Source organism: Oryctolagus cuniculus, chromosome 11 (genome assembly GCF_051225735.1).
Source record: "Oryctolagus cuniculus isolate XC-2025 breed Fujian yellow rabbit chromosome 11, ASM5122573v1, whole genome shotgun sequence".
Lineage (NCBI taxonomy): Eukaryota > Metazoa > Chordata > Mammalia > Lagomorpha > Leporidae > Oryctolagus > Oryctolagus cuniculus.
The window spans coordinates 59,015,652-59,037,002 of record NC_142877.1 but is presented as its reverse complement, the minus strand read 5'-3'; the positions used below and the strand labels follow the sequence as shown (position 1 = coordinate 59,037,002).

Sequence of the window (21,351 nt, the reverse complement as noted above, 5' to 3'; positions counted from 1 at the left end):
GAATCGAGGTCATGCCCCGCCCACAGTGCGTCTTCGCCCGGTTTGGCTGTTGTCAGTATTGCCCACCCCACCCACCCCCCGCCCAGAGAACTGGACAGGCTTCGTTTACACAGCGCGGGGCTCCCCGCGGCCTCCCTCCCCAACTCCAACTCGCTTTATTTACGATCTTAGCCATTTTCCACTTGTGTCCCCTGAATGTCTTGCCACCCTTGCCAGGGGTGGGCTGGGGGCGGGACGGGCATCCCCAGGACTCCCCCCGCTCCCCAGCAGACGCCCTCAACCATACCTCATGCTGGTTGCCGAAGCCTGGGGTGTCTGTCTGGGTCCTTATTCACTCATGGCCCCTTTTCATCCCTGTCTCTCTGTCTTGCTTCCCAACCCTCCGTTCCTAAACCATTTCAAGGCTTCCAAATGACCATTATTGGTGAGAAGGATTGTGCAGCTTTTAGTTTTCAGTTTTGTTTTCAAAGCCAAAGGGCCTTGCGATGCCCCCTCTTGCCCACCCCCCACTCACACCCTGTCCCCCCCTCTACGACAATCAATGTGACCTCTCTTAAGGGCTGCAGCCCCCACCCCCACCCTGCTGGTTCTGCAAAGCTTGTCCCCCAACTTCAATTCTCTCTCCTCGGATCTTCCCATTCCACCCCCTCTCATCTTGGTGCTGGGAACTAGGTGGGGGGCGGGGGTGGGAGGAAGGGGAGTGGGAGAAGGGTCCTCTTCCGGGCCAAGACTCCCGGGTGTCAGTCGTGTTCTCCTTTGTCACTGCTTGGCGATGACAGGAAAAATCGGAGTGCTTGTCAGGAGCCCCCTTGTTTGCTAGGTGAGATTTCGGGGAGCTCTCTGCTCCCTGCCGCCTCCTTGGCACTCTGTCGGCAGTGCTTGGGGAGGCTGTGGGGCGTCCCTGGGCCCTTGTCATGTGACCGTGAGGGGGCCTGGGGGCGAGTGGCCTCCTCTCCATATGCCAAAGGAAATCCCACCCCACCCCACCCCCGGGCTCCTCAGCCCCTAGTGTCTTTTGAAGCATTTTGACCATTCTCATGGCCACTGCATATTTATTTTAATGTTACGATTTTTTTTAATCTCTGACTTAAATGGGTGTGGAGAAGTAAAACAGGCAGAATGCCCCCCAATCTGCAGGGGGAGGGTGGGGAGGGAGCCTCTCCCTACTTCAGCCTCCCTCTGCCCCTCCCCCCGCAGCTCTAAAGCACTTGCTTCAAGGAATAAGCACTTTTGTGGAAAGGCCTGTTTTGAGTGAGGAGCCTGGGAGCAGCCCCAGGTCCCTGCAAAGGAGACAGAGCGAGGGCTACATAGGAGACAGGGAAACAGAGGTGTGAATCAGAGGGCGAGACAAAAAGAGCCAGTTTTTAGTTTCTGACTTTTGGGGGGATGTCTCTGCATGGGCGGTGGCTTTGCTAGGGTTGTGTTCTATCCTTCAGAAAAACAAAAAGGCACAAACTGTGGGTCCTGGGATGGACCAACAGACCCAGGTCACTGCCACTGTCCAGCTGAGACTGATGGGCCACCTCCCCCGCCCGTGGCCCGCTGAGCCATAGGACTGCTGAAAACCACTGAATGTACAGCCCAGGGCGGGGAGGGGGGGGTACAGCTGGGGTGGGGGGGCTTCTCCTTTGTTTGGTGCTGTGGGGGGTGGGAGAGTTGATAGAGGGACTGCCACCCCACGACCCCACTAGACTTGTGTTCCCCGGGGTGGAGGGGCTGAGGGGGGTCTCCCTCCCTCTCCAGCCCCAGCCATGCCCCTCTTCCTTCCTCACCCCTGTCCGTCTTGACTGTAAGTCCAGCTCACCTTTGCCTTCAATATGTAACCAAAGGAAAACTCAATACTGTTTCCACCGCTGTCACCCGCCCACTGCCCACTGAGCACCTTCCTGCTCCCTGGACTGGAAGGGGAGAAGAGGCTGGGGGTAGGGTGGGCGAGGCCAGAGTGAACGGTTCTACAGCTGTAATCCCCAAACCTCCTCCGGGGCCTGGAGAGATGGGCTTGGGGCCAGGCTGGCAGGACTTGGAGTGGGCACACTCTGTATCTTATGCACTGAGTGTTTCTTCGTCCTAATGGCTCCAGTGACTGGACTCCAGCGGAGGGGCCTCTTCCTCCTTCCCCTCAGCCACTTCTCACCCCCTCCCTACGCCCAGTGTTCATCCCCACCTCCCCTTCCAACCGCAAAGGAAAATAGCCTTACAGACCCTAGCCCGGAAACCCTACTCCTGGGGCCAGCCAGTGCGGCCCCATCCCACCTAGCTTGAAACCCTACCTTTTAAGGAGGGCCAGGAGCAAAGCAGCCCCTTCCCCTCTAATCGTGGTGGCTCCTGCCCTCCTTGGCCTTGCCCTAAGTTGGGCAGGGGCAGAGGTAAGGAATCTTTGAGGACCAAGCCCCATGGTCTGGGAAGAGGGAGGTGGAGAGGAAAGGCTCTGACGTGGGGACTCCCTCCTCCCGACCCAACCCCTAGAGTAGCGACCAAATGCAGAGACGGGAGGAAGCCGGGGTGGGGAGGTCTGCTCTCTGAATTACTTGAAGGTACTGACTCCGAGGCTGCTGTTGCCCACTTAGGTGTGAGGGGGACACTGTCACTGCATTTGGGAGGGCAGATGGTGGCGGGTGACATAGGATCTGCCCCTGGCCCTTTCCCTGGGGAACCCAGAAGCCTGAGTTTGCCCCCAGGGAAGTTGGGGAGAGCCTTCCCTCCCATCTCCATCCCTCACTCTGGGCACCCTCTCCAATTGCACTAAAGTAGCTGTTGTGCCAGTCTTACCCCCATGCCGGAGGGGGGGGTCCTCTGCTTCCAGTCCCCCCTCCCCCCACCTCCGCTCCCATCCCGGACAATCTCCTTGTTCCCTTCGTATTCTTGGATAACTCAGCTTTGTATGTGTGTGTTAGGGGGTGGGGTGGGTTCCAGCTGGAGTGGGTTTGGCAGGGGTTCGGGAAGGGCTAAAGGAAAGATGGAGGATGAAGTCTCCTGCCCCCTTCCCCAGCTCCAAGCTCCAGAAGCCTGGCGGGGAGGTGCCTACTCTCGCTGCCGTGTGTCTTGCAGATGTGCCAAAATTGGGGGGGATGGGAAGGGGGTGCCTGGCAGAGCAGCCCCCAGGGTGGCTCTCTCAAAGCAATACAGTTCCCCTGCCTAGGGGATGGCAAGACAGGGGAGAGGGTTGGGGGGGACCTGGGGGGGTCCCCATGTACAGCTGTGTATATTCAGGGGTGTTCTCTGTCTGGTACCCGCTGTGGGCATCTATGTGTGTGTGAACCTCCCCTTCCCCACGCCCTGCATGACCTGTGATGCTGCAGACACCACCGTCCTGTGTGCAGGTGTGTGCTGGGGGCACAGAGGGGCACGCTCGTGTCCTGCCGCACCCTCCACCTGTGACCCATGTACTCGGTTGTAGGAAGTAAAGAGAACTGAGCACAAGTCACTGGTTCTAGTTGAATCTTTCTAAGCAATGTTGTTCCCACTCCTGCCCTTATCCCTGCCCCGGATCCACCTGTGGTGCTAGTGCTGGGGTCGGGGGTGTTGAATGCTGGTGGGCAGCAATAAAGGGCAGATCTGCCCAGATGCCTGCAGCCCCAGGGTGCTGAGGACAGCAGGAACAAGTGGGGACCTCGGTGCATTCGCCCCTCCTCTCCCCCTCCTCCCTGGGCTAAAGCACAATGCTCTCCCGCAGACTGATGTACCCTGCACCCTCCAGGCCCCTGCTCATGTCCTCCCCTAACCTGCTTCAAGCCCTCCCACCACAACCTGGTTTTCTATGCTGTTTTGGTGCAAGTACAACTGTCGTAGTCATGGCTTTGGGATGGGTTCTGTTTATTAAAATCCTGTTGCTCCTACTGGCCCTGTGTCCCGCCTCCATTCCTGTGGCTGGGGGGAAGGAGGGGCAGCCTGGACCCCTTCCCACTGGCCCCCCACCCATCCCCCCCGTCAGTCACCAGAGACCAGGGGCAATAGCTGCTCCTCCAGCAAGGCTATGGTGAGCATGAGGCTGCCCCCCAGCAGCAGCCCCAGCCCCTGCAGGAGCACGTGGTGTGTAGGAAGGGGCTCGGGAGGGCGCAGCAGGACCGGGAGCTGGAAGGAAAGAAGACTAAGTCAGACTGCTGACCTTGCCTTTGGCCTCTCAGCATGAGAAGAGGGGCAGCAGCCCCCCACCCCAACACTTCAGGCCCTTGTTTCTCTTAGGGGCTTGTGGTCCACACCCTGCTAGGACCCTGTGCTCAGTTGAGGTGGGGGACTGATGATTCCCCATCTTCCACTCCGCCCCCTCCCCACTTCCCTTGGTTTCTCTGCCCTACCCCACACCTCTCACCATGTCCACGAGTGCCACATAGAGGAAGACCCCGGCAGTGACCCCAAACACCCAGGGAGTGAGGGGGACAGGGCCCAAGCTGAGCCCCACCCCCAGGGCTGCACCCCCTAGTCCTAGGGCTCCAGAAACGAGGCTCAGCAGCAGCAGCCGCCGAAAAGACAGCCCTGCCCGGAGCAGCATTGCAAAGTCACCTGCAGGAGAAAGAGGACAGCGTGCGAGGGAATGAGCCAGCCAGCGCTGCCCCTCTCCCCCTTGGGGGGGTCTCTCCTTCCACCCCACTTGTGCATTCCTACCAAGTTCGTGGGGCAACTCATGGCAGAAGACTGCGAGGGTGGTGCTGAGGCCACTGGAGAAGCCATCAGAGAAGGCAGCCCCTGGGATTGGCGGGATCGGAGGTCATCAGGTCAGAAGGGGTGTCTGCATTCCCACTCTGGTCCTCTCGTCCTGCTCTTCCTGGCAGCCTTTTCTTGGCTCCAGCCGACAACCAGGAGCCCCGGCCTCCCCTGGGCCCTGCCTCCCGCCACTCCCTCCCCTCACACCTATGGCCAGCCCGTCAGTGAGGTTGTGCAGACCATCTCCCAGGAGGACCATCCACGTGATACTGGCGCCACTGCCACCCTGGCACCCGTGGCTGTGGCCTTGGTGCCCGATGGGGGCCGGGGCTGCTGAGGGCTGGCTGTCCCGCTCCCTCTGGCCCTGAGCCCCTGGCTCTGCAGGGAGAAGGATGAGGACAGGTGTTGGTGGCTGTCTGTGAGGACCGGGAGCTGGAGGGCACCCTGCATTTCTTCCTGGAGTTACCTGGAGCTGCCTGTAGGGGCTGAAGGGCCCTCCCACAGCCATCTTCTGGGTCCAGGTGTGGTGCTCTGACATCCCTCCGCCTTGGCCTGCAGCATCTCTGAAACAGGAGGTAACCCTCCTGGTGGAGGAAGCAGCAGAGCCGGGCACACAGGGGGGACCCAGCCACCAGCTGGGTGAACGAACACCTGGTTGTCCCACCTCTGGCACCTGGGGATGTTCTTTGATCTCTGCCCTCTTCTCAGGTTGGGATCTGCCTGTGTCTTGTTGACTTGAACTTGGGAGAGGAGGCCATTTGGCCAGAAGTCCTGACTCTATACAAAGGAGCCCCTACCCACCCTGTTGGTTGCTGCACAGTCACACACACATCAGAGGACCAAGAGCACACACTGACCCTCGCCTCCTGGCTTGTTTGGTCAGTTCTTAGCTAGGACTCTGGTCTCTGCAGGAAGAGGAGAAAAGGGTGTCACTCACTGTCTTGAGTCCTCGGTGCCGCAAAATCCCTAGCATGTTCTCCAGCACGAAGAGCAGGAGCAGGCCTCCCAGCACTGACAGCCCTGGACCCAGGTCCTCCTCTGGGCGCCCACCAGCTCCTGTGTGCCACCCTCCTCGTGCCTGACGGAGGTCAGAGAAGCCCCTGGAAGCCCCTGCGCCGGCCACACACACAGACACCCCTTCCACATGGGAGGTGGCAGGCCATCACTTCCACCCTGCCCCAAGGCAGCTGAGGGTCAAAGCCAAGGGCTGGTGAGGGGGGATGTGGGAGTGACGGGGGGAGGGGCCCCGTCCTGTGGCTGGGAATCCCTCGGATCCATGGCCAGCTGCCACTGGAGGCAGGGGTACAGGAAGGGTCCTCACGTACATGTGGCAGCAGGTGTAGCAGTGCATCCCCACAAAGAGTGCCCACGGCCAGGGCCCCCAGGAAGCCGAGCAGGGGCCGCAACAGACGAGGTCCCAGGAGCCGCAGCAGCAGCAGGGAGAGGGGAGCAGGGAGGCTGAGCAGCAGGACTGCCAGGCCACTGTGAAGCAGGGCTGGGAGAGCCAGGGCCTGGGTTAGGCCAGGGCTGCAGGGAGAGGCCCAGAGGCAAGCTAGGGCAGGGGTGTGCTGTGAGGAGATGGGGACCCCAGTGGGGCCCATTCTTCCCCAAGACTCAGGGTGCTGCCCACCCACTCTCACCCACTGACCAGACAGTAGATCCGCCGAGGGTGTTGGGGCTGGGGCTTGGGTGCAGACGCGGCTGTCAATCTGATAAAGCAGAGCTGGGCACAGCAGAGCAAACTGATGAGGAGTCAGAGGAGCAGCGGGGCTCAGACCAAAATTGACCAGCAGCTGGGAGCCATTCAGACACTGAGGGGGTTGAGCAGAGGGTCACGCACTGGGAATCCTTGGAACATGACGCAGATATTTAAAGCCTGTCCTTCCACTGTGGGGACCGTGATCATTTCACTGATGTGGTGATGGAGCTTGCGGGGCCACTAGAGCCCTCCTAGCCCCGTCACGTGTTCATGTGTTCAGGGCCTGGCAGCCTTGTCTGCTCTTTGATGTGTGTGGAGCAAGTTTGCTATCTTTCTGTATGAAGACGGCCATCCACTCCCCACAGGTCTCTCCAGGCAACCATCCCTGCGTCCTACCCTGGGCTGCTCTCTGGATCCTCTGTTTTGCCAAGTGTGGTCTCTAAACTGGGTCTTGGAGCCCTGGGGGTGGGTGCACCTGCTCTGAGTGCAGGAGGAACCTATTTCACTTCTAGAATGACATACCCCAAGACTATGCTGGGATTGGCTTTTGGTTGTTTGTTTTTTAAATAACTATACTGTTGCTGACTCTTTAAATATTTTAGGCCATCTAATCCCACAGCTCCTTCCTTTCTCTAGAAATCTCGACTCACATCCTCATTCAGATGGTCAGCCAGCGAGTGGTCTAGCATCAGAAGCCTGTGAAAGAGGTCCAGGCCCGAGGGGGCTGCTCCTGGGACCAGGTGGGGGTCCTTGGACTCCTTTGGGTCACCCCACCCTGAGGGACCCAGGGGCATCCCTGCCCAGACGTCCACACTCAGCTCGGGCTCCTGCGACCTGGAAGGGATGATGGGATAGCAGTCAGACTCATCCATGTGCTCTCAGGAACCCCCCAGAACAGGCTCCCCAGGAGGTCTGAGAATTGTTCATTTATGGGAGGGTTGTAGGAGTGCGAGAAAACAAACGGCGGACAGCTAAAAATGCTGAAAACCGGGAGCCAGCTCAGCTGGGAGACATGGAGCCTTGGAGCCAGCTCAGCTGGGAGACATGGAGCCTTGGGACTAAGGGTGAAGAATTTAAAGGGCCAGGGGCTTGGAAGAAGACAATTAGAAGGCGGCAAGAGGGGTCATGAGGGACACAGAGGAGATGGGTTCTGGAGAATGTGTAACTCCAAGGCTCTCAGGCAGCCAGGACTGGACAGTTGGAGACTGGGCTAAGCCCTGCCAAGTTGGGGGCTGTGGCATTTGGAGGCGGGGGTCAATACCTGTGTGTGGAATTGTCTCCAGCTGGGGGTGCCACCCGGCCGGGAGGCCCATGGTGTCCCAGGCGAAGCCCCTGAACTCGGCCTAGCCCCAGGCTGTGGAGAAGGCGTCCTAGGCCCCCTGCGGTCAGCGTCCCATTCTCTCCATAGAGGCCAAACAGCTGGGTGAGGTAATGGTTCTGCTCCTGCTCCGCAGGACCCAGGTTGGGGACTGAGCCCCCTACCCAGCCTGAGACCACCCCCACACACAGAGCAGCCAGCAGGTGACTCCCAGGGGGCCCCATCACTGAGGGGGATGGGCTGCAGGCTCCGGTTCCAGCGTCTATTCCCCCCGGAACATCCTGAGGACTGTGCCCTAGAAAAACAAGGGGGCCAGGGGGTGACGCTGGGGGACGTCACTCCTTGCACCTGCCCCCACCCTTGCCTTCTTCCCTCTCCACTGCCAGCTCCTCCACAGCTCTCCCCGTTCCCACAAGCACGCCCTTCAGATCTCCAATGCCCAGAGTCTCACCCCACTCGCACCGGGAGAGTAGTGACGTCGGCCTTGCTGTGGATATTAAGAGGTTCCGGCGTGAAGGAGGGGGAACCCAGGCTCAGCCTCCTTGTGCCCAGATGTCCAGGCGGAGCAGAGGCCACGTCATGCAGAGATGGACGCGGCCCCTCTTCCTAGCCCACCTGCCTTTGGGTGAGGCTGGGTGGAGCCAGTGTGGGAAGGTTCAAGTGGAAAGGAGTTAATGGTTCACTGGTCTCTGGGGTGGGGGTCAAAGGCCAGTCCGCTGGGCCCCTGAGCGTGAGGGGGGCGCTGCCCTCTGCCTCTGGGAAAGCCACATGGCTAAGACCCTGGGCCCAATGAGGTTTTTGTCCCCGTAATTTTCACCCCGCCTCCATGCCAGTTAGCACCAGATTAGTCTTTTCCTGCATACATGCAGATTCCTACCCTACCTACCTTGCATCTGGCACTGGACTTCCTCTCCAACCCCATCCCTGAATTCCCTGGGGAAGCTGGGCCCAGGTGTCCCTAAGCTCCGGAGAGGGGGAAGAGACACGAAGTTCCCCAGCCCAGCAAAAGGAGGAGCCAGTGCTCTGGAAATTCATGACCCAGAAAAGGGAGGCCCTGTGGGGAGAGGAGCTGCGTATGTGGGCTCCCCTCAGATGTCTGACGTGGAGCAAAGTCTGATTGGGACGAGGGGGTCGAGGTTGGCATTACCTGGCAGCGGGAGGCAGCAGGCACGCCCAGAGCAAGGGGGACCCAGCCTTCCAGTGCAGGCGGGGCGGGCGGGCAAGGGTCACCTGCAGGGAGGGGGCAGGGGAGGGACAGTGCCTTAAAGGGGCAGGCCTGATTCACCTTGTGGCTCCTTGCCTGTAACCCAGCTCCCCTCCGCCTCCAAGGGAAACCCTGTGTTCCTGAATGCCCAGCTGCTAATCAGTTCCTTTTCCCACAGAAGGCAAAGGAGTGCAGTATAGCGTGGTGGCCTTTATTAGGTCAGAGGGGTTTCAGTGAGCACCCCTGGGACAGTGACACCAGAAACAGACTGATTGTGGGTTCCACGCAGGGAGGGCCTGCACCCCAGCAGACAGGGGACATTAGGGCTTCAGGTGGTTACGGCCACTGCTCACCAGCCCTGCAGTGACATTCAGTGGCTGAAACACCCCGCCCATGCCAAGGCCAGCAGCCCAGGGGACGGCTCTCTGGTTCTGCTGCAGATGCTGGGATCACGGTGGGTGGCAGGAAGGGAAGAGTGTCTTGCTATCTCTTGCTGCTCCTCCGGGTTTCTTTGCCATTACTGACGGGGTTGCTGGAGGGGCCGGGAGTGCCGGCAGGTGTGTGATTGGGCTGGCTTCGGGTGATTCGGGTGCTGGGGGGGTGGGACGGAGTGTGAGGGGGGTGCGGCCCACCACTGGGACCTGAGGGGGCACTCAGTCCATTGCCGTTCTGGTTCTCAGAGGCTAGTGTTGGGAGGAGAAGAAACATAGGCATTAGAGTTCAGGGGTGAGTGAGCTCCGCGCCCCGCCAGAGCAGGACAGTCTTCCCCATGCATGACTGCACGCTCATGCCAGCTGTGCTAAGTGCCCAGGAATGCGGGTGGCGAGTATGAATGGAGCCCCAGAGAAAACTCAGAGAATCCTTTTGGAAGTAACTCCATGAACCATGGTATATTTTTTCTCTTATCCATCTTGGGAATCAGACTTAGAATGAGCTGTTTAGTTCTAGGTTCAAGGACATTTGACAAAATGCCCCTTTACGGCGGGCGTTGTGGTTTGTGGGTTAAGCCGCTGCTTGTGACACCACCATCCCACATCTGGGCACTGGTTCGAGTCCTGGCTGCTCCACTTCCTGATCTACTTTTTGCTAATGTGCCTGGGAAGCACCAGCAGATGGCTTAAGTACTTGAATCCATGCCACCCATGTGGGAAAGCTGAATGGAGTTCCTGGCTCCTGGCTCAGGCCTGGTCCAGTACTGGCCAATGCAGTGAACCAGCAGATGGAAGATCTTTTTCTCTCCATGTCTGTCACTCTGCCTTTCAAATGAATATATATATATATATATATATATATATATACACATACATACATATATATATAAAGATTTATTTTATTTATTTGAAAGAATTACACAGAGAGGTAGAGACAGAGAGGTCTTCCATCCGCTGGTTCACTCCCCGATTGGCCACAATGGCTGGAGCTGTGCTGATCCAAAACCAGGAGCTTCTTCTGGGTCTCCCATGTGGGTGCAGAGGCCCAAGGACTTGGGCCATCTTCCACTGCTTTCTCAGGCCATAGCAGAGAGCTGAAGAAGAGGAGCAGCCAGGACTAGAACCGGCACCCATACGGGATGCCAGCACTTCAGACCAGGGCTTTAACCTGCTGCGCCACAGCACTGGCCCCAAGATAAATACATTTTTTTTAAAATTCCCCTTTATAGGACCAGCACTGTGGTGTAGTGGTTACAGCTGCACCTGCAATGACAGCATCCATATGGGTGCAGGTTCAAGTCCCGGCTGTTCCACTTCCGATCCAGCTCCCTGCTAATATGCCTGGGAGGGCAGTAGAAGATGGCCCAAGTGCTTGGGTCCTCGTACCCATGTGGGAGACTTGGAAAGAGCTCCTGGCTCCGGTGTGGCACAGCCCTGGCTGTTGCAGCCATTTGGGGAGTGAACCATTTGGGGAATGAGCCATTTGGGAAGCCATTTGGAAGATCCCTCTTTCTCCTCTTTTCAAATAAATAAAATGGGCCGGCGCCGCGGCTCACTAGGCTAATCCTCCGCCTAGCGGCGCCGGCACACCGGGTTCTAGTCCCGATCGGGGCGCCGGATTCTGTCCCGGTTGCCCCTCTTCCAGGCCAGCTCTCTGCTGTGGCCAGGGAGTGCAGTGGAGGATGGCCCAGGTGCTTGGGCCCTGCACCCCATGGGAGACCAGGAAAAGCACCTGGCTCCTGGCTCCTGCCATCGGATCAGCGCGGTGCGCCGGCCGCAGCGTGCCGGCCGCGGCGGCCATTGGAGGGTGAACCAACGGCAAAGGAAGACCTTTCTCTCTGTCTCTCTCTCTCACTGTCCACTCTGCCTGTCAAAAAAAAAAAAAAGAAAAAAAAAAGAAAATCTCTTTTTTTTTTAATCTCTTTTACCAAAAGTTATTTTAAAGGTGGAGAAGCAGGGGCCCACATTGTGGCATAGTGGGTAAAGCCACCATCTGCAGCGCCGGCATCCCAGTGGGCACCAGTTCCAGTCCTGGCTGCTCCACTTCCAATCCAGCTCCCTGCTAATGCCCCTGGGAAAGCAGCAGAAGATGGCATAAGTGCTCGGGCCCCTACACCCAGGTGGGAGAACCAGAAGAAGCTCCTGGCTCCTGGCTTTGGATTGGCCCAGCTCCAGCAGTTGTGGCCATTTGGGAACCAGCCGATGGAAGACCACTCTGTCTGCCTTTGCCTCTCTCTAATTCTGCCATTCAAATAAATAAATCTTTAAAAAAAATTGTGGAACAGCCAGGACTCGAACTGGCCCCCATATGGGATGCTGGTGTTGCAGGCAAAAGTGAATTTTTGTAGTGGAATTAAACATTGTTATTTTGTTTTATCACCCTGGGTTCTCAGAAAGCCAGAACCAGTAAGAAATCCATACAGTCCGTTGCTGCCTGTTGACATTTTGGCCAACAACAGACCACATATATAATGGTGGTCCCTTAAGATTATAATGGAGCTGATAAATTTCTATTGCCTAGTGATAATGTAGCCATGGTAACATCATAGCACAATGCATTACTGATGTGCTTATAGTGATGCCCCAGAAAACGAAAACACTCTACATATGCATCTATATATATAAATGAGTGGCAACACAGTACAGTTATATCTAAGACATATTATTTGATATAATAAGCAACCATGTTACATTTATGCATTTCCTACACTACACATTTTAGCATTAGAGTGTATTCCTACATATAAAAACAAGTTAACTGGACACCAGCCTCAGGCAGGTCCTTCAGGAAGTGTCAAGAAGGCAGTGCTGGGGCCGGCACTGTGGCACAGTGGGTTAAAGCCCTGCCTGCAGCACCAGCATCCCATTTGGGCACCAGTTCAAGGCCCGGCTGCTCCACTTCTGATCCAGCTCGCTGCTAATGCACCTAGGAGAGCAGCAGAAGATGGCCCAAGTGCTTGAGACCCTGCATGTACGTGGGAGATGTGGAAGAAGCTCTTGGCTTTGGTTCAGCTCAGCTCCAGCTGTTGTGGTCATTTGGAGAGTGAACCAGTGGATGGAAGACCTCTCTCTCTCTCTCTGTTTCTGTCTCTGTCTCTACCTCTCTCTGGAACTCTGCCTTTCAAATAAATTAAAAAAAAAAAAAGAAGAAGAAGAAGGCGGCATTGCTGTCACAGGAGGTGACAGCTCCATATGTGCACGGTCACCAAGGACCTCCAATGGGACAGGATGTGGAGGTGCAAGGCAGTGACAGTGATGCCCTGACCCCGTGCAGCCTAGGCCGATGTGTGTGTTTACGTTTCCAAAAAAAAAAAAAAAAAAATTAAACAATTTTAAAAACCAGTTTAAAAATGTTTTAGGAGAGGAGCTTGGGCTGGTGTGCCAGGTAAGACACCCACATCCCACACCCCACATCAGAGTAGCTGGGTTTGAGTCTCAGCTCTACCTTTTTTTTTTTTTTTTTGACAGGCAGAGTGGACAGTGAGAGAGAGAGACAGAGAGAAAGGTCTTCCTTTTCTGTTGGTTCACCCCACAATGGCCGCTGCGGCTGCGCACTACGCTAATCCGATGGCAGGAGCCAGGTGCTTCTCCTGGTCTCCCATGGGGTGCAGGGCCCAAGCACTTGGGCCATCCTCCACTGCACTCCCAGGCCACAGCAGAGAGCTGGCCTGGAAGAGGGGCAACCGGGACAGAATCCGGCACCCCGACCAGGACTAGAACCCGATGTGCTGGCGCCGCAAGGTGGAGGATTAGCCTATTGAGCCGTGGCGCCAGCCCAGCTCTGCTTCTGATCCCAGCTTCCTGTTAACGCAGACCCTGGGAGGCAGCAGTGATGGCTCAAGTAGTTGGGTGCCTTCCACCCAGGTGGGAAACCTGGATTGAGTTCCTTGCTCCCAGCTTTTCCCTGGCTCATTCCCAGCCTCTGCAGGCATTTGGGGAGCTGTCTATCTCTAGCTGTCTGCTCCCACAACAAAAATCTCACCTGATGACACATGCCTCAGAATATGCTGCCATCAAGTGATGCATCACTATATATTTAAGTGCACACTATAATAAGATATTTAAATCTATACCAGACGTCGTCGCAGTTTGTGGGAAACGGAATTAAGATAAGTTTATTTTGGCACAAGAAAGTTTGGAAATCCATGCACAGTCTTTTCATAATATGCACCTCCCATGAAATTAACGACCTCTTACATGCATGTATCTCAACATTTTTTTCAAGGATTTGTAATTAATTAATTATTTAAGAATTTTGAAAGGCAGAGAGGCAGACAGAGATCTTCCACATACTGGTTCACTCCACAAATGTCTACAATGGCCACGGCTGGGCCAAACTGAAGCAAGGAGCCCGGAACTCAAAACTCAGTCCAAGTCTCCCATGTGGGTGGCAGGGACCCAAGTACCTGGGCCTTCACCTATTTCCACACAGGGTGCACTTTTTTTTTTTTTTTAGATTTATTTGAAAGAGTGATAGAGAGCAGGAGAGAGAGAGAGAAGAGAAAGGTCTCCTATTTGTTGGTTCACTCCCCAAACGGCTGTAATAGCCAGGGTTGGACCAGGCCGAAGCCAGGACCCAGGAGCTTCATCCAGGTCTCCCACATGGGTGGCAGGGCCCACACACAGGCACGTTAGCAGGGAGCTGGATGGGAATCACAGCAGCCAAGACTTGCGCTGGCCACTCAGATACGGGACGTTGCTGCTGCAGGCGGCAGCTTAACAACACTAGCCCCCAGGGTACATAGGTTAGGAGGGAGCTGGAATCAGAAGTGGAGCTGCAGGGGCCCACTGCCTGTGATGCCAGGATCCCATGAGTGCAGGTTTGAGTTGGTCTGAGGCTCAATCACCCTCTCCCTCTCTAACTGTACCCCCAAAAGAGAACTGGAGCTGGGACTCTCACCCAGGCACTCCATTGTGGGACATGAGCATCCCAACTGGCATCCTTGGTTTGTTTTTTGTTTTTTTTTTTAATTTATTTATTTAATGGACAGATGGGTTTATTTCAACAGTAAGTTTGAAACTCTTGTCTTTAAGCAAGGGCACTACAGCAATTCTATCAGCAATAGACAATATCCTAAAGCATTAACTGTTAGAGACAAAGAGGGAGAGAGAGAAAGATCCTCCATCCACTGGTTCACTCCCCAGATGGCTGCTATGGCCTGCGCCAGGCTGAAAGCAGGAGCCAGAAACTCCATCTGAGGCTCCCGCATGGATGGCAGGGGCCCAAGCACTCTGGCCACCCTCTCCTGCTTTCTCCAGGCACTTTAGCAGCAAGCTGGATCTGAAGTCGAGCAGCCGGGACTTGAACCAGCACTCATATGGGATGCTGACATCGCAGGCAGTATCATAACCTGGCATGCCTCAACGCCGGCCCCCCAAGTGGCATCTTAACAGCTGTGCCACAGGCCTGCCCCAACTTACCTTCTTTTCTGATTTGTGTTTGCTTAGTTATTTAAGAGGCAGACATACAGAGAGAAGCACAGAGACAGGGAGCTCTTCCATCCATTGGTTCACTCCCCAAATGCCCACAGGAGCTAGGGCTGGGCCAGGCTGGAGCTGGGAGCCTGGAACGGCACCTCAGCCTCCCACCTCTGAGTGGCAGAGACTCAGGTAACTGAACCATCACCTGTTTCCTCCCGGGTGCGTCAGTGGGAGCTGGATCAGAAGCAGAGTGGGTGGGGCTTGACCCAGGCACTCTGACAGCTGATGCAGGCATCCCATAGGGGCTTGCAAAAGGTACCAGAAATTGGGGGATTTATAATGAATATATTGACAGAAGAGATTTGGAAAGGAGATAAGGAAAATGCATATTTTCAGACGGAGCGGGGGGTGCTGCCAGGAAGCTGGGGGGACAAGCAGATGGAGGGGAACAGAGTTACCTGGGGAAGAGGCAGGGGGTCCGCCGGCAGGCTGGGGAGCTGTGGGGCTACTGTCATTCTGCACCTGCAGGCACACACCACATCCTCAGACTCTGGCCTCCCCCCCACTGGCCTCACCCACCCTTCTTCCCCGGCATCTCGGCCACGGCACTCACTGCCTTGTTGGGTGCCTGCTGGGTGCTGTACTCTGGGTTTGGCTCGCTGAAGTTCGGAACCTCAGAATAAACCATACAGAATCTGCAAGGTGAGAACGCAGCTGACGGTTCCGATCTAGCCTCGGGACCGCTGCCCAAGGCCTCAGAGACGTCCAGGTACAGGCTGCGGACCGTGCCCCCATATGCTGCTCCCTCGCAAGCCCTAACTGTCCCCCCTGGGCTGGCATTCCTTCCTCCCAGTCTCCAAGACAAGCACTTACTCTCCAATCTTCTGCAGGTCACCCCCACGGCCCGTGTACAGCGTCAAACAACCTTTGAACACTGACGCGTACCTGTGGGGGCAAAACCAGCAGGAACCGAGGGGGACTCAGAGGGCTACAGGGGCTGTCGGCCCCACTCCCCTCGGCCACAGCTGCCCCTGTGTAGCCCGGCGTTAACGGTCCTCCTACCCCTTGGTGAGTCGGATAATGTCCCCGGGCTGGATCAGGTTACCCACGTCGTCCCACACAGAGATGTTGATGCTGCCCGTTTTGTCTGCCACCTTGCAGGTCCGAACCTCGTGCCCGTCCTTCGTCTTGGTCACTCGGCCTGAGGGGAGCAAATAACCGGGGGTGTGGGAAGACGGTCATACAGGTGAGGGTGGTGGAGGTACCAGAGACGGGATCGGCATATCTGTGGGGTGAGGGACAAGAGGTACGAACAGAAGCCCCCAAGTCCCTATGGCAGGAGGGGCTGAGAGGGCTGGGAGGGAAGGGGGCCAGCACCATGGAGAGGGCTCTGAGTGGAAATGGACCTGGCGAGGGTGCTACCTATCCTATGCCCGACTGCAGCTCTGTGCCGAGGTCCAAGGGAGAGACGGGCAGAGCCTGGTGTCTCGGGAGCGAGTTAGGAACACAGGCGGCGGGGGCTCCCCTCCCCCACGCCCTCCGTGGACCCCGCGGCGCCCACAAAGCCACCTGTCTCCAGCACAATGAAGATGAGGTTCAGATTCTTGAGTCCGGGCTTTATATCCTTCACGAAGGTCTCCGTCGTCATGCTGCCCGAGCCTCGGCACCCCCACTGCAAGGGGGAACAGGGGATGAAGGCTCCGCGCTCGGAGCCCTGGCACCCATGCTCCACTTCCCAGGGCCTACCTATCACCCTAGGCAGCCTCTACCTCTGCAAGCCTTCCAAAAAGGTTAGAATCAGACTTCCTCGGGGTGGGGATCCCGCCAACTACAGGATCAGAATTCAGGCGTCCGGCAGAGCTGGAAGGCCCCCTGCCGGGATGCTCTTTCACTCTCCACCCCTGAAGCCGGGGAGCCGACGGAGACGGGGAGAGGGAACCCCGTGCAGCGGCCGGGGAATGGACTTTCACTCGCCGACCCTTCCCGAACCCTCATCCGGACACCCCGGGATTCGGCCCATTCCCTCCCCCAGCCACTGCCCGCCACCCACCCAGCCAGCAGGCCCGACTGCGAACGCCGCTGAGCCGCCCGCAGGGGGAGCCACAGGGCCCGCGGCCGCCGGATGCCGCCGGGTGGAACGCGGGAGGGTGACACGCCCGGAAGTTTCCACGGCGGGACCTCGCCGGCCGGCCAATCAGCACAGCGAGGGTGCACCCCGTGTCCCGCCGCCGTCTCCCGCCCAGCCAATCGCGATCCGAGGCTCTCGCGCTAAGAAGGGGGTGGACTTCAGCTGTTAAAGGAGCCTCAAGAGATATGGTTGCCTGTGCAAGGGGAAAGATCGACCACCAGGGGGCGCCGTATGTTCGTTTTCCTTTACTTAGCTGGAGGGACGCTTTTAGGTTCTTAAAATTTTCTCTCCAAGGGTTGATACAGTGGGAAAAGGACCAAGGGCTTGGGAGTCCGGCAGACTGAATCCAGGCTCAGTGCTTCATTTCTTTACTGGAAAATTCTTTTTTAACTTTCTAAATTTATTTTTTAAAGATGTATTTATTTGAAAGAGTTACAGAGAAAGAGGGAGAGATGAAAATCATCTATCCCCTGGTTTGCTCCCCAAATGGCTGCAACAGCCCGAAGCCAGGAGCTGGGAGCTTCACCGGGGACTCCCACGTGGGTGGCAGGGGCCTAAACACTTGGGCCATCTTCTATTGCTTTTCCCAGGCCATTGGCAAGGAGCTGGATGGGAAGTGGTGCAGCTGGGAGTCAAACTGGCACATCCATGGGATGCCAGCATTGTAGGTGGTGGCTTTAACTCGCTAAGCCACAATGCTGGCCCCTTTCCTGTTTATTTCCTTGAAAGGTAAAGGAGAGATGCAGTGGAGAGAGAGAGTGCACTTCATCCACTGGTTCACTCCACAAATGGTCAAATGGCTGAGGTGGTCTCAGCAAAAGCCTTGAACTCCATCAGGGTCTCCCATGTGGGCAGCAGGGGCTCAAGCACCAAGGCTGTCTTCCCCAGGCACATTAGCAGAGAGCTGGATCAGAAGAGGAGCAGCTGGGTCTCCAATCAGCATTCTGTTTTTAGATGCCAGGTTGGTTTACCCCACTGTGCCATGATGCCCACCTTCTGTGGCAATTTTTTTAAAAAATGATAGGGGGGGCTATCTTCCATCCATTGGTTCCCTCCCCAAAATGGCTGCAACAGTTGGAGTTGGGCCAGGCTGAAGCCAGGAGCCAGGAGCTTCATCTGGGTCTCCCCATATGAGTGGGAGCAGGTGCCCAGGCACTTGGACCACCTTCCACTGTTTTTTCCAACAACATTAGCAGGGAACTGGGTGGAAAGTGGAGCAGCCCAGACATGAACCAGCACCCAACAGAATGCTGGCATTGCAGGCAGCGGCTTAATCCTCTACAGCACAACCCTGTCCCAGCAATCTTTGCATATGCAAGTCCATTTTACAAATGAGAAAGCAAATATAAAACGCAGTACCAGTTGGCTCCTCCTCTCCCACCGCTTTAAGCCTCTTTATTCTGGATTTGGGGTCCTCACCTTTAATTCACTGCCCACCTTGGTCAGGGACTTTTTTTTTGGGGGGGGGGATGGCATTCCAGAGACAGAAACTGGCAGACTTACCCCCTTTGTAAGAAAGGGAACCCTGGGCAAAGACAGCATTTGCATTAGTCCCTCCCTTAGTTCCAACTGCAGTCGCCTCACTAGATCGGAGTCAGTCCTCCTCGGCCCGCCCCACCATGCTCCCCAGGATGGAAAAGCTCAGAACCTTTAGTTTCCTTTGGGACCTGCCAGATGGCCAACAAAAGGTAGATAGTTCCTGTACTGTAGTGTATACGCCAAATGCATGAAGACAAAGTGCGCATTGCCAGTTACTTAGCGAATATCCATAGCAAATGCCACTTGAGTGCCAGATTAGCCTAAGAGGTGGAGTAACTGTAATGCCGTGGCTGGCCCAACTCATCTACTTTCCCGGAGAGCGCTTTGGGCTTCCCCTTCACGTCCCTCGTGCCCACACCCTCGTTCGTAGTGCTGAGGCCTAAGGAGATCAAACGACAGCCCGGGCAGAGGGGGCGTTTTCTTCCCCCTAGGTGCTTCAAGGGGTCCCAGAGTGGAAATGGCACGAGTGTGGCTGGCGGAGAGGCGGGCAACCGCTTGAGCATCTCCAGATCAAAGCTTCGCGGCCGGACCCGCCCCCGCTCCCCACCCGCGGCCGCCTTGTTCGCGGCAGTATCCATTCCCATGACTCTGAGTCATAGGGTCGGGAGGCTCCACGGCGCTGACCACGGCTCTGGAAGCGCGAGAGGGGCCGGCCCGGACGGCACCCCTCCGCATCCGCTCCAGGGAACAAGTCACGTGCGTCCCTCCACGGCAAAGCGTCGCCTCCCAAGGTAGGAATCTTCGGCCTCAGCCCCGACGCTCACGCCAGGAAGACCATAGAGTTCCCCCTCCAAACTGGCTATACAGTCCCGGCTGGGATCACAAAGACTTCCGGCCTGGAGCGGAAGCCCGGCTAGCCCGCGTCCCACCTCGTTGGCCGCGCGTGGCCTCCAGTGCCCGTCTCAGTTAAACAAGGAGGCGGGGTTTGGTGACGAGCTTCCGCTCGGGTTGCGTAGCAGCGGTGGGCAGGGCAAAGGATCCGTCTGAGGCAGCGACGAGTGGTCGGAACCTTCTTCCCCCTCCTTCCCCTTCCCCTTCCCCCTCCGGGGAAAGGCTGGGGCTGGGCACCAGGGCTGTTCGGTAGCCTGTGCGGCCTCAGCTCCAGCCAGGCTTGGGTACGGCGAGTCCAGACCGCGTCCAGGGCGGTGCGTACTGCGCCTGCGCGGGCTTCCCCCTAGAAAAGGGTGTGGGAGGGGAGGGGGCGATGTCCCGGGGGTATTGGGGCGAGGGTTGGAGATATTGGGGTTCAGGAGAAGGGACTGGCGGGAAAATGAGAAATGGAGGAAGGGCGCAGCGCTGGGGAAGAGTCGGAGTGTGAAGGGGGCTCCGGAGGTCGGGTTGTCGGGAAAGGATCCCTGGAAGAGGCCAGCGTGGATATGTGCTGGGGAACCTTGCAGGAGGGGGCCCGGGCCGGCTGGAGGAGGCGGAAGGGCGGGGGAGCAACTTGCTGTTTAAATGGGCAGCGGTGGTCCCCGAGGGGACGACGGGACCATTCCGGGGCCAGCCAGAGCTTCGCCGGGGCCGGCGGAACCTGAACCTCCGCCCTCGAAGCGCCATAGCTTGGCTTCTCTCCCGTGCCTTGTGTTTGGCAGCCTTGTCTCTTCCCTTTCATGCTTTTCCGCTCCTCTTCCCCTCCCACCCCTCCATGAAGGAATCTCGCATTCCTCACATCCTTGCCAGTGGTTTGCAGCCCGGCCCTCTTGTAGGCTTTGCACACCGGAAAGCCTTCCGCCATCCAGGACCCAGGAAAAGTGGGGAGTGAGGGGGGCAGAAGGAGCAGGGAACTTCTTCTGGAGCTCCTTCAGGAGCAAGGAGCAGGACTGAGGCATTCCCCGTTAAGAAGCAGGCTTCATTTCGCTAATAGCAAACGTGGCTATGACCGAGGCCTGTATTCCTTGAGACTGACGTGTGATGGGCAGTCAGCGTGAAGTGGTTTTAGTTTGATAATAGGTCTAGAAGCTGATACCTTTGCTGGCTGCTGGTCTTCCCCCGGTTGGCGATGGACGGGCTGGCCGCTGGTGCAGTAGCCTCATTACCCTGTGTTGTCCACTGGACCTTGGAGCTGCCCCAGTTCCCAGTAACTGAAGAGATGGAACAGATTTGTTTCCGATGTCCCCTCCCAGCCCTCAGTAGCAGTGTGATGAAGGTGTTCACAGTTCTTCTCTCCCACCAAGCCCTGACAGTAAAGGAGGCAGATAAGGCAGGTGCCTTTCCCCCTGCCTGACAGTTGAAGAAACTGAAAACCACCGAAGGGTCACGTGGCTTTAGGGTCATACAGGAGTCTCCTGACTGCTGACCCCCTGCTCTGGTGTAAAAGCTCCTCTTGTTCTGACCAAGGGGGCACTGAGGTAGGGTCGTCTCTCCCAGCATGAGCAGCTGTTTGCCTTCTGAACGTGGAAGCCATCACGAGGAGAGAGCATAGCCGACAGCACTGGTTCCTGGAAACAAATCTTGAGATTCAGGAGCATGTGCCAGTGTGCTGAGAAATGGGGTGTTGTTAAAGTGAAAGACGCACTACACCCTCCTGTGTAGGAGACTTGGATTGGGTTCTGAACTCACTGGCATCCCGTATTGCAGTGCTGGTTAGAGTTCCAGATGTTCCACTTCTAATCCAGCTCCCTGCTAGTGCACCTGGGAAAGCAGCAGAGGATGATGGTCCAAGTACTTGGGTCCCTGCCAGCCATGTGGGAAACCAGGGTGGAGTTGGGGGCTCCTGTCTTCAGGCTGGCCCAGCCTTGCCCATCTGGGGAGTGAACCAGTGGATGGAAGATCTCTCTACCCTCCCCACTTCACTGCATTTCAAATAAATAATCTAAAAAAAAAAAATTACTCCTGTACCAACATTGTTGAGCATGTCTTTAGGAAGTATTATTTTTATTGTGGAGAATAAATAATTTTTTAAAGATTTTTTTATTTATTTGAGAGGTAGAGTTACAGATAGTGAGAGGGAGAGACAGAAAGGTCTTCTTT

General features: G+C 56.7%; 3 protein-coding genes across 18 annotated transcripts in view; 1 reads left to right on the top strand and 2 right to left on the bottom strand.

Annotated features, from left to right (window-relative positions):
• Nucleotides 1-3,797: 3,797 nt before the first annotated feature.
• On the bottom strand, nucleotides 3,798-8,908 carry SLC39A5 (solute carrier family 39 member 5). 8 transcript variants are annotated; one of them, XM_008256647.5, is made up of 12 exons: nucleotides 8,806-8,908; nucleotides 8,110-8,145; nucleotides 7,602-7,953; nucleotides 6,991-7,174; nucleotides 6,290-6,452; nucleotides 5,967-6,136; nucleotides 5,579-5,719; nucleotides 5,108-5,204; nucleotides 4,849-5,019; nucleotides 4,603-4,683; nucleotides 4,303-4,500; nucleotides 3,798-4,071 (listed from the first exon to the last, which is right to left on the bottom strand). In XM_008256647.5, the coding sequence occupies exons 3-12, from the start codon at nucleotides 7,880-7,882 to the stop codon at nucleotides 3,932-3,934; spliced, it is 1,626 nt and encodes a 541-aa protein (XP_008254869.1). In that variant the 5' UTR covers nucleotides 7,883-7,953; nucleotides 8,110-8,145; nucleotides 8,806-8,908; the 3' UTR covers nucleotides 3,798-3,931. The 8 variants fall into 8 exon arrangements, 7 of the variants coding, with proteins under 7 accessions (XP_008254869.1, XP_017197427.1, XP_089164633.1 ...); XM_017341938.4 differs by having other exon boundaries at nucleotides 4,310-4,500; XM_089308507.1 differs by lacking the exon at nucleotides 8,806-8,908 and adding an exon at nucleotides 8,545-8,643.
• A 151-nt stretch (nucleotides 8,909-9,059) lies between these two features.
• NABP2 (nucleic acid binding protein 2) lies at nucleotides 9,060-16,915 on the bottom strand. 6 transcript variants are annotated; one of them, XM_008256655.4, is made up of 7 exons: nucleotides 16,765-16,915; nucleotides 16,284-16,386; nucleotides 15,777-15,915; nucleotides 15,588-15,659; nucleotides 15,328-15,409; nucleotides 15,173-15,236; nucleotides 9,060-9,545 (listed from the first exon to the last, which is right to left on the bottom strand). In XM_008256655.4, the coding sequence occupies exons 2-7, from the start codon at nucleotides 16,360-16,362 to the stop codon at nucleotides 9,346-9,348; spliced, it is 636 nt and encodes a 211-aa protein (XP_008254877.1). In that variant the 5' UTR covers nucleotides 16,363-16,386; nucleotides 16,765-16,915; the 3' UTR covers nucleotides 9,060-9,345. The 6 variants fall into 6 exon arrangements, with proteins under 6 accessions (XP_008254877.1, XP_002711118.1, XP_008254875.1 ...); XM_002711072.4 differs by having other exon boundaries at nucleotides 16,484-16,872; XM_008256653.4 differs by having other exon boundaries at nucleotides 16,461-16,861.
• Nucleotides 16,916-18,941: 2,026 nt separating this feature from the next.
• The window catches only part of RNF41 (ring finger protein 41), a 29,743-nt gene continuing 27,333 nt past the window's right edge, over nucleotides 18,942-21,351 (top strand). The window contains exon 1 of one of the 4 annotated variants that reach the window (XM_008256646.5): nucleotides 18,942-19,112. The gene's annotated coding sequence lies outside the window, so the exon portion shown is untranslated. Of the gene's footprint in view, nucleotides 19,113-19,280; nucleotides 19,527-21,351 lie in introns of those variants that run through there. The other 3 variants (XM_070052407.2, XM_002711071.6, XM_008256645.5) reach the window with 3 other exon arrangements.

Coding starts and splice junctions, on each gene's coding strand:
- SLC39A5 (XM_089308507.1), bottom strand. Junction 6,453..6,990: donor CTGACCATCTGAATGAGGAT/GTGAGTCGAGAT, acceptor CAACCCCCTCAG/TGTCTGAATGGCTCCCAGCT. Junction 5,020..5,107: donor GCCCCTACAGGCAGCTCCAG/GTAACTCCAGGA, acceptor TTCTCCCTGCAG/AGCCAGGGGCTCAGGGCCAG.
- NABP2 (XM_008256655.4), bottom strand. CDS start 16,362: ATGACGACGGAGACCTTCGTGAAGGATATAAAGCCCGGACTCAAGAAT. Junction 15,660..15,776: donor ATTATCCGACTCACCAAGGG/GTAGGAGGACCG, acceptor TTGCCCCCACAG/GTACGCGTCAGTGTTCAAAG. Junction 15,237..15,327: donor AGCAGGCACCCAACAAGGCA/GTGAGTGCCGTG, acceptor GTGTGCCTGCAG/GTGCAGAATGACAGTAGCCC.